Genomic DNA, 11,458 nt, shown 5'->3' on the forward strand with positions numbered 1-11,458 from the left:
AATGGGCCACAAGCCCTTACGCAGTACTGGTGGCTCGGAGCAACATTTCGGCCTTTCAGCTGGACTAGTGCCTCCCCATTGGGACAGCCCTGCGGTTCTGTGCGCTTCCATGTTGCCTTTTCGTACGTGAATGTGGCTCTGTGTACCATGATGGAACAGGGCGTCACACAAGTAGTGGCTGGTCATTTCTTGCGGATGCAGCCCACAATGGTGGAATGTGTTTTGGAGTTCATGGCCTAATGGCTGTATGGGCTTGGTGATTTTGTTGTGCATTAAATTTCTATTCTGATTTGGCCCGTGTAGCGTTCTTCTTTGCAAGTGATGTGGCATATTCCTATTTGGGGAGCGATGTATTGTGAGGAGATCTGCATTGGGTTCCAGCTTCGGAGTTTAGTTGCGTGGTACTGTACTGGGCGCGTTTGCCTACGAAGCCCGTGAGGTCAGGGATGGGGGCTGCCAATATGACTGTTTGAATGTTGTCATGCTCAGGGGCGGGGGATTGGGTTTTGTGTAACAGATGCCGGTCAGCCAGGTGGACTGGTGGAATGATGTGATTTTCGGAATATTGCTGGTCACAGGTGCCTGTGTTTGCGTGCGTTTCTTGGTGGGGGACTGTGGTCATGTCCATTGGGATGGCTTCTGTATTCGTGCCATCTGTGCCCTGCAGCTCCCATTGGCCCCTCTTGTGTTTCATTTGTTCGTTGGCATGCATGGGTGACTTGTACATTTCACTGGTTGCATTGTGACTTCATTGCACCTACGGGGAGTTGTACTTTGTGGGCAGGGAGCGGTGTACAGGCACTCAGTGGGGCCGTTTACGGTTGATTCGCGATGCCGTACTTCTCACCATGGCGGAATGGTACATTCCGCCATGCTTGATGGCGTTAGGTACATGTCCGCTAGGGTCGGAATTGGCGTACCCTTGCGCCATGGTGGTGTTTACGGTTTGGCATGGCGCGCGCGTGCTTGGTGCAGTTAGCGTTGGCGTTCACTACGGTGTCGCTAATGGCTTCGTACTTTGCGGTGACGGGTCATAGTCGCACCGAGCGCTATTCGATGGCGGTATTGCATTTCCGCCATCGTTTTTCGATTTCCGCCAGGGTCGTAATGAGGGCCACTGCCCTTAGGCTGGCCACAGGCCGCAGCATGGCACAGTGACAGCGAGGAGTGGGGTCAGAACACCCTGCATAGACTCTGCCTCGGGGCACAGGGCCACAGGGCAGGACACTCCTTGGAGGGACACTGCCCTAAGCTGGCCACAGGCCGCAGCATGGCACAGCGACTGCGAGGAGTGGGATCAGGACACTCTGCACCAAGGGGCACTGGGCATGAGGACAGGACACAGCCTGGAGGGACACTACCCTTAGGCTGGCCACAGGCCGCAGCATGGCACAGTGACAGCGAGGAGTGGGGTCAGAATACCTTGCATGGACTCTGCCTCAGGGCCTGGGGCCACAGGGCAGGACACAGCCTAGAGGGACACTGCCCTTAGGCTGGCCACAGGCCGCAGCATGGCACAGTGACAGCGAAGAGTGGGGTCAGAACACCCTGCATGGACTCTGCCTCGGGGCCTCGGGCCACAGGGCAGGACACAGCCTGGAGGGACACTGCCCTTAGGCTGGCCACAGGCCGCAGCATGGCACAGTGACACAGAGGAGTGGGGTCAGAACACCCTGCATGGACTCTGCCTCCGGGCGGGGCCACAGGGCAGGACACAGCAGCCGAGAGGGACACTGCCCTTAGGCTGGCCACAGGCCGCAGCATGGCACAGTGACAGCGAGGAGTGGAGTCAGAACACCCTGCATGGACTCTGCCTCGGGGCCTGGGGCCACACAGCAGGACACAGCCTGGAGGGACACTGCCCTTAGGCTGGCCACAGGCCACAGCATGGCACAGTGACAGTGAGGAGTGGGATCAGGACACTCTGCATTGACTCTGCCTCAGGCTCGGGGGCCACAGGGCAGGACACAGCCTGGAGGGACACTGCCCTTATGCTGGCCACAGGCCGCAGCATGGCACAGCGACAGCGAGGAGTGGGGTCAGAACACCCTGCATGGACTCTGCCTCAGGGCCCGGGGCCACAGGGCAGGACACAGCCTGGAGGGACACTGCCCTTAGGCTGGCCACAGGCCGCAGCATGACACAGTGACAGCGAGGAGTGGGATCAGGACACCCTGCATGGACTCTGCCTCGGGCCCGGGGCCACAGGTCAGGACACAGCCTGGAGGGACACTGCCCTTAGGCTGACCACAGGCCATAGCATGGCACAGTGACAGTGAGGAGTGGGATCAGGACACTCTGCATGGATTCTGCCTCAGGCTCGGGGGCCACAGGGCAGGACACAGCCTGGAGGGACACTGGCCTTAGGCTGGCCACAGGCCGCAGCATGGCACAGTGACAGTGAGGAGTGGGGTCAGGACACTCTGCAAGGACTCTGCCTTGGGGCCCAGGGCCACAGGGCAGGACACAGCCTGGAGGGACACTGCCCTTAGGCTGGCCACAGGCCGCAGCATGGCACAGTGACAGTGAGGAGTGGGATCAGGACACTCTGCATGGACTCTGCCTCGGGGCCTGGGGCCACAGGGCAGGACACAGCCTGGAGGCACACTGCCCTTAGGATGGCCACAGGCCGCAGCATGGCACAGTGACAGTGAGGAGTGGGATCAGGACACTCTGCATTGACTCTGCCTCGGGGCCCAGGGCCACAGGTCAGGACACAGCCTGGAGGGACACTGCCCTTAGGCTGGCCACAGGCCGCAGCATGGCACAGCGACAGCGAGGAGTGGGATCAGGGCACTCTGCATGGACTCTGCCTCGGGGCCCAGGGCCACAGGGCAGGACACACCCTGGAGGGACACTGCCCTTAGGCTGGCCACAGGCCGCAGCATGGCACAGCGACAGCGAGGAGTGGGATCAGGACACTCTGCATGGACTCTGCCTCGGGCCGGGGCCACAGGGCAGGACACAACCTGGAGGGACACTGCCCTTAGGCTGGCCACAGGCCGCAGCATGGCACAGCGACAGCGAGGAGTGGGGTCAGAACACCCTGCATGGATTCTGCCTCGGGGCCCGGGGCCACAGGACAGCACACAGCCTGGAGGGACACGGCCCTTAGGCTGGCCACAGGCCACAGCATGGCACAGTGACAGCGAGGAGTAGGGTCAGAACACCCTGCATGGACTCTGCCTCGGGCCCGGGGCCACAGGGCAGGACACAGCCTGGAGGGACACTGCCCTTAGGCTGGCCACAGGCCGCAGCATGGCACAGCGACAGTGAGGAGTGGGGTCAGAACACTCTGCAAGGACTCTGCCTCGGGGCCCGGGGCCACAGGGCAGGACACAGCCTGGAGGGACACTGCCCTTAGGCTGGCCATAGGCCGCAGTATGGCACAGTGACAGTGAGGAGTGGGATCAGGACACCCTGCATGGACTCTGCCTCGGGCCCGGGGCCACAGGGCAGGACACAGCCTGGAGGGACACTGCCCTTAGGCTGGCCACAGGCCGCATCATGGCACAGCGACAGCAAGGAGTGGGATCAGGACAATCTGCATGGACTCTGCCTCGGGGCCCAGGGCCACAGGGCAGGACACACCCTGGAGGGACACTGCCCTTAGGCTGGCCACAGGCCACAGCATAGCACAGTGACAGTGAGGAGGGGGATCAGGACACCCTGAAAGGACTCTGCCTCGGGGCCCAGGGCCACAGGGCAGGACACAGTCTGGAGGGACACTGCCCTTAGGCTGGCCACAGGCCACACCATGGCACAGTGATAGTGAGGAGTGGGATCAGGACACCCTGCAAGGACTCTGCCTCGGGGCCCAGGGCCACAGGGCAGGACACAGCCTGGAGGGACACTGCCCTTAGGCTGGCCACAGGCCACAGCATGGCACAGTGACAGCAAGGAGTGTGATCAGAATACTCTGCATGGACTCCGCCTCGGGCCCGGGGCCAAAGGGCAGGACACAGCCTGGAGGGAGACTGCCCTTAGGCTGGCCACAGACCACAGCATGGCACAGTGACAGTGAGGAGTGGGATCAGGACACTCTGCATGGACTCTGCACCAAGGGGCACTGGGAATGAGGGCAGGTCTTGGGTGCAGTGCCAGTGCAGGGTCACACATTCACTCAAAGTACCGTTCATTAGGAGAGGTAGGTGGTAACCTACAATAACAGATACATATACACATTCTGAAAAATCACCTTTTGAGAGAATGTTATGTTACAATGACAAATCTAAAAAAATAACAGTAATTCTCCAGTTATGGTTATCAATGGAGCCATAATTTGCCCTCTGGCCTCATTACAAGTTTGGTGGTAATTTGGTGGTAAATCTGCTGAATCACTGGCAAACTCAATTACCGCCAAACTCAATTACCGCCACTTTACCCCATGTGTTTACCACAGGATTACGAGTGGTGGTGGGGTCCCTTTTGTGGAGTCCAGAGGTCTCCATGGTGATTTCGTCAGAATTACGCCGGCAGTAATTCCACCACTTTTTGGCAGTACGGTGGAAGAATTACTGGAAGTAAAGCTTCTGCAATACCACGGAATGCATATTATGGTGGTGCGGTGATGTTAGGGAGATTTCTCACCCAACTGCTAAATTCCCTCTACCTTAGAGCCCTCCAGCTCTTTTGCTATATTTTGGAGCTTTGAACTTTTCCTTTTCAGTGTGTTTTACTTTTTGTGTTCATAGACTATGGAGCTTCACCTACTCCATAGGCATCATCTTTTTACTGTGTGTCACACAGGACCTTTAGTGCAGTGACACAGGGTTGTCTTTTTCAGACTTCCCACTTTTTCCATTTTCTGGGACTGACTACTGTCTCCCAGAACATGTGAAGTTGCCATTCACTTAACTAGTCTCTTTAAATTCACAGAGCCAGTACAAACTATCTTACAATAGAGTACTGGAAGGGTTAATAGTTATCCCTTTTTGTCCGTTTCTCATGGAACATTATTTTGTTCCCCTTTCTCTAAGATTTGGCTGTTGGCAGTGGTATCTACCATTTATTTCCTACCGCAGACTATGAAAATAGCCTTAGTACTGTTAGAGGCTATGGTGGTAGCCTCGAAGCGTAATCCACTGGACCCCTTTTATTTTATTTTGATTTTGGTTGGGTTTATTCACCATTTCTTAGAAGAAAGGTCTTTCTCGTGTTTTACTCTGCGCGCCAAACCAGCTGTGGTTCCTTTGTTCGCCGTCCTTTGACGGGCGTCTGCGCAGAAGCCCTCCTTAGGCGCCTGAATGTCTGGCTGGACAGGATGTGAGGGAGGGGTTTGAGGCCCCTTGCACAGGGTCTCCTTGGAGACCCACAACGCACTCTAGTCTGATTGGCTAGGTGGCTGCCCTGCCAGGACTGCCACCCTGCTTTGTGATTGTCAGCCAGGCTGTGTGAATGATGGAAAACGAAGCAGGTCTCTGGGACTTGGAAGGCAGAGTTGCCACTGGATCGAGAGAACCGAAGAGAAGCTGAAGGAAGAGGACAACTGCATCTACTGAACCTCTCGGTGAAGCCCTGCTGCGGGTCCGGATCAACAAACTTCAACGACAGAGGAGATCTGAAAGGAATCTTCTTCCCCTGTGCTGGTGGGACCAACCAGTTCACCAAACACCAAGCAAGGCCTCCCGCTCCTGTTTGAATTTTCTCTGCATCGCTGCAGTAAACCGGATAGCCAGGAGGACCGGACCCTTTTTGGGTTTTAAGGAGCGCACCTCGTATTCGTCGCTTTGCTCTGCTGCTCCAGTCTTCCTCCTTCTTGTCAGTCCGACAGTCGCTTCAGGAACCGTGAGCCTGCAGGACCTGCCAGGAACATCCGCCTCAGCTACAGCATTCTTCTTCTTATAAGTTCCTGTTCAAATCCAGTCGTTCGTTCCGTCCGACCACGGTGAAAGTGTTTGAAATCTTTTGCCAATCTAAGGACTTGTCCTTCTCTACTCTTTTAAGTAACTTTCGACCAACTTCATTTTGAACTCTTGGCAAAGACTTAACCGGGAACTACTGTAAACTGTGTGATCCTCTGCAAAGACTCTGAACCATTAACATTGGCCCATGCATATTGATTTGAATCCTAGTTATAGTAAGCCTTATCTATATTGCCCTGCCTATTATGTGTTGGAGCTGCTTGATTTTTAATAACCTTGTCTTTCCCTCCCTTTTAAATTGCTGAAGTGCCATTTTGCTCACACTTCATTTTGAGCCTAACTTGTCCAGAATTGTATGGGTGTTGTGTAGTGTATTAAGATTGTTATTTTCTGCTGCTTTATATAAGTGAACTGTTTTATAACTGATGGTGCAAATAAATGTATATTCTTTTACTCAGAAACCTTGAGCCAGTGTTTGCTTGAACCATAGTAATTACTGTCCTTTGTGTAACTTGCGATACTGCTCAGTTTACCCTTGAGATAAGTCTGGCTGCTCGACCACTGCTACCAAATTTCTGTGTAGTACAGGCTTGTACCAAAGGTGAATTTGTACTTGCACTTGTGTGTAGTGTTCCCAAAGGGTACTGCATATGATTCTGCCTAACAGGTAATGCGGTGGTAAAGTGACGGTGACAGAATTGCCTTCTTTTACCTGCATCAACGTACTTGCAATGAGGCCCACTGTGATCACAGGAATTCTTAGTCCTTTGTGGAATCTTGAGAGAGTTTCTGCACCCTCCACGTGCACCAGCAATCCTGCTCCTGTGCTTGGAGTGTAGGGTTGCATCTGTGGACAGCTGCATGCAATGAAGGTCATTCACAGCTCGACACTCCTGAATTAAATCTGTGGCTCTTGACTTTGCATATTAAGCACACGGCATGCAGTGGTGCATGGACATTGCATATTAAGCACACGGCATGCAGTGGTGCATTGACTTTGCATAATAAGCACACGGCATGCAGTGGTGCATGGACATTGCATATTAAGCACACGGCATGCAGTGGTGCATTGACTTTGCATAATAAGCACACGGCATGCAGTGGTGCATTGACTTTGCATAATAAGCACACGGCATGCAGTGGTGCATGGACTTTGCATATTAAGCACACAGCATGCAGTGCTGCGCTCTCCCATTGGTGTTTATGTGTTGTCAGGAATGCTGTTGACTGTCACCATGTCTTTCTAAGACCTCTTTCCGTTTCTGTGTTTCAGGACCTACAGGATGGGGCGCTATTTAAATGCTGCAGTGGTTCTATCGTGGTCCGCAATTCTTTGCCTCAATCTGCAAAAAGCGCAAGTGCAAGGTGTCGACTTTGATTATTTTGCCTCAAGAAATGACCTACTGTGCCAAGGCTGCAGCCATGGTAAAGGCACTGACTACTACTGGTGCTACACCCGTGAAGGCTGGGATTACTGCTCACCTTCTCCAAATAGAGATTATTATGGCAAGCAATGCAAAGCAGACCACCCCTGTGGCTACCATGGCAAGTCCTATTGCTGGTGCTACACAGTAGATGGAAGCTGGGGGTACTGCGGGCTAGTTCGGCCAAAGGTTGTTTCCTACATTACTTCCAAAAAACGCACACTCTGTCAAGATGAGTGCGGCAGAGCTGGCGACACATCTTACTTCTGGTGCAACACCTTAGACGGCTGGGATTACTGCTCACCCCTGTCTGGTATGACCTACCGGAATGCACTCTGCAACGCAAACCACCCTTGTGGCTTGTACGGCAAAGACTATTACTGGTGCTACTCTGGTTATTATTCCTGGGACTACTGCGGGATAGTCAGGGATAATGATTGTCGTGTAATATCTGCGGGCCTGCAATTGGCCGTAAATCAACCCATTGAATTGCCTTTAGATCTGCCCAATGAATTGGCTGCTGATCAACCCAATGAATTGGCTGTAAATCCACCCAATGAATTACCTTTAGATCTGCCCAATGAATTGGCTGCAGATCCACCCAATGAATTGTCTGTAATTTCACCCAATGAATTACCTTTAGATCTGCCCAATGAATTGGCTGTAGATCCACCCAATGAATTGGTCTGTGAGAAAATTGACAGAGGCAACAAGGTTACAACTCGGTTTCATGCACAACCCACCACCGATTTGGCAGATGGAGGTTCTTATTATGATGAAGCAGCCTATCAGGTGATCAGACGTTGGAACAATGGCTTCCTGAGGAACCAGCCTACATCCAATATTATACATACAGATCACCTGCGTCTGGATCTTCAGGGTTTCACTACCTCAGGAGGGATCCGCAATTACAACTATCAGATCCAGATCAATGGGCCACGCAGACCGGGACAACCCTCCTCAATCACACAGGTTCTATTCCCAGTGGAAGAGTGTCTCCCAGAAAGATACATCCGTCGAGCCTTCATGGAGAGTCTGGTGCGCAGAGCCAGGATCACAGTGACAGTCTCCGGATCTTCCCGCACCCAAGGAGAGTATGGCAGCCATGTCAAGTGCAGAATGCATGAAGCACTTAGTCATGAAGAAATCAATCCAGAAATTAGTAATGCCCAGGGTATCTATGAGGTCCACTCCAAAAAGATCCACCTCAATGAGCCCCATTCCAATGAGCCTAAGCCCAATAACATCTACTCCAAAGGGATATACTCAAATGAGATCCATTTCAGTGGGATCCACTCTAATGAAATCCACTCCAATGAACCACATTCCAAGGAGCCTAAGCCCAATAACATCTTCTACAAAGGGATACACTCAAATGAGATCCATGTCAGTGGGATCCACTCTAATGAAATCCACTCCAATGAACCACATTCCAAGGAGCCTAAGCCCAATAACATCTTCTACAAAGGGATACACTCAAATGAGATCCATGTCAGTGGGATCCACTCCAATGAGCCCCATTCCAATGAGCCTAAACCCAATAAGATCTAATACAAAGAGATACACTCAAATGAGTTCCATTTCAGTGGGATCCACTCTAATGAAATCCACTCCAATGAGCCCCATTCCAATGAGCCCAAATTCAATAACACCTAATACAAAGGGAAAGACTCAAATGAGATCCATGTCAGTGGGATCCACTCTAATGAAATCCACTCCAATGAGCCCCATTCCAATGAGTTCAAGCCCAATAACATCTAATACAAAGGGAAAGACTCAAATGAGATCCATGTCAGTGGGATCCACTCTAATGAAATCCACTCCAATGAGCCCCATTCCAATGAGCCCAAGCCCAATAACATCTACTACAAAGGGATGCACTCAAATGAGATCCATTTCAGTGGGATCCACTCCAATGAGGTCCACTCCAATGAGGTCCACTATGATTATAGCCACTATGATGAGATCTACTTCAATGAGCTCCACCCCATTGTGACCCATGACAATGAGACCAAACACAGTGAGATCCTCTCCAAAGACACTCTCAAATGAGGCCAACTCCACTGGCATCCTTCCAATTACACCCGCTTCAATGAGACCCAAACCAATGAAATCAAATCAAGTAACATCTACTCCAAAGTGATCCACTCCAATGAGGCCCACTCCAGAGAGACATGCTCCAAAGCGATACACTCAACTGCGACTCACTCCAATGGAAACTACTTCAACGTCACCCAATCCAATGGAACTCCTCCAATGAGAGCCATTGCTGTGAGACCAACTTCAACGAGATCCACTTCAATGAGACCCAGTCCAGTGGGACCCACTTTAAAAGATCTACTCCTATAAGACTCATTCCAGAGAGACACACTCCAGTGAGGAGAACTCCAGGGTGACGGTCTGTAAAATAAGGAAATACTCCTTTATGGAACATCTCCTCTATCAATAACGGAAGCCTCATTAAAGGAAGCATGTTACGAAGCCGCAAGTAAGGTTGCAGCGGTTGCCTTTGCTGCTGGTTGCTCTATTCGTACACTCCCTCCCAACAATGTGCCCCCTACCACCGGGACTCAGCGACAGTGGCAATGTTCTCATGAAAACCAGAACATGGTGGGATTTCTTCTTCATATTTGCAACTTTATAGACTTGCTTGATAATCTTTTCAGATTCATTTCTGCACTTGCCACATATACTGCAATAAACTGCGCTTGCTAATGGTGTAGGCGGCCATCTTTTTTTGGGAAGGTTGTTGGGCAGTGATATAAAAGTAAGGCTGTTTTTGAGCCCTTTCTTGCCCCTCTGTTACTGTTCATGCCTTCGATGCCCTCGTGTCCTCGATGCGCCTTTGCTCCCCCGTTTAGTTGGGGTTTAGAAGCGTTGCTAAGGTAAGAATGTGCATTACCCCCATCCGCCCTTTCCCCCAACTTGCACAGCAGTCCTCCACATTTCTCCAGCATAATTCCTTTGGACTCTCCTTGTTGAAGGAGCTCCCCCTCCCTCTCCCCTCTATAGCAGGGGTCTGCAACCTTTGGCCATTCAGGTTTTTTTGGACTACAATTCCCAAGACTCAAGAAGAACGGCATGACCAGCAATCACTGTAATGCACAGATGCAGGCGCTGCTGCGCCTGTGTGGTATATTTCGATGTGGCACCTAATGTGGTATCCCAGATGTAGCGCTTTGAAGCAGCACCGCTCTGCAGCCAGGAGCACCCATGTGGCACTTATAAGGCAGCACTAGGATTTGGAGAGCCCCACTCACTGCAGGGAGCAGAATGCAGCGCTCCAGTGGTAACAGTGGAATTGCGCTGTGAGGGCGAACAGCCTTTCCTGAATGCAGAGCCCGTGGGGGCACCCTAAAATGCCAAAAATAACATACACCGAAGAGGCCCCTCCAAACCCCCCAGAAGGATGAAACGCGAACTACCTGTGACCCCTAGCCAGAGCTTGAAGGAATGAAAACACACCCAGTGAATACATGCAGGCTTAGTCTGCTAACAGTGACTATGGTACAGTGCAAAACCAGGAGATATGCCTTGCAGGTGGGCTTACGCCCACCCCTAATGCATTGTGGGGGGCATCTGATCCACAGCCCCTCAACTATCCTGTTTTACTGCTACCGAACCTGCCCTCCACATGTAGGACTGTCCAGTCATTCACTCAGCTGCCTGATCCCAGAAGTTCACCCCATGTGTCCCTGCACGTGAGAGGCGAGCAGGACAATTCAGAATGCTGACTGCATTGCATGTAAGGGGCTTCCTTCCCCATTGTGATGTGTCCTTCGGGCCATGGAGCGGGCCGGAGGAGTGGCGCTGCGCGGCCCTGGCTCGCAGCGCGGATTGAGACCACAGGACACACTGCTCGGGTACCTGGAGCGGGAACTGCCTGCTTGGCGGGCTCCTCCTCCCTTTATTGTCTTGTCCACGTGACTGCTGTCACGTGGACATCACATCCCTTTTCACTTTCAGATAAACAAAACAACACATAAACTTGGATAACTGAATGTAATGTTCTTTTCTGGCGCTGGTAACCTTCGGTGGTCTACCGCCGGCTGGTGAGGTTCGTCTTGCTTCTCAGTCTCTTTCGCCGGTAGATCCCGTTCAGTACATAGCCTTGTAGTTGAGTTTATGGCACGAGTTGTTTCCGGAGCGAGTAGTTATCCCCTCGCTCCT

General features: G+C 52.3%; 1 protein-coding gene across 1 annotated transcript in view; it reads left to right on the forward strand.

Moving 5' to 3' along the window:
• Positions 1-10,008, forward strand: part of LOC138498115 (uncharacterized) — a 116,694-nt gene extending 106,686 nt beyond the window's left edge. The window contains exon 2 of the mRNA XM_069621973.1: positions 7,138-10,008. Coding sequence (XP_069478074.1) covers positions 7,148-8,839 — 1,692 coding nt within the window. The 5' untranslated portion in view covers positions 7,138-7,147 and the 3' untranslated portion in view covers positions 8,840-10,008. The remainder of the gene's footprint in view (positions 1-7,137) is intronic.
• Positions 10,009-11,458: the final 1,450 nt, after the last annotated feature.

Source organism: Ambystoma mexicanum, chromosome 5q, assembly GCF_040938575.1.
Source record: "Ambystoma mexicanum isolate Mex_15411 chromosome 5q, UKY_AmexF1_1, whole genome shotgun sequence".
NCBI classification, from domain to species: Eukaryota; Metazoa; Chordata; class Amphibia; order Caudata; family Ambystomatidae; genus Ambystoma; species Ambystoma mexicanum.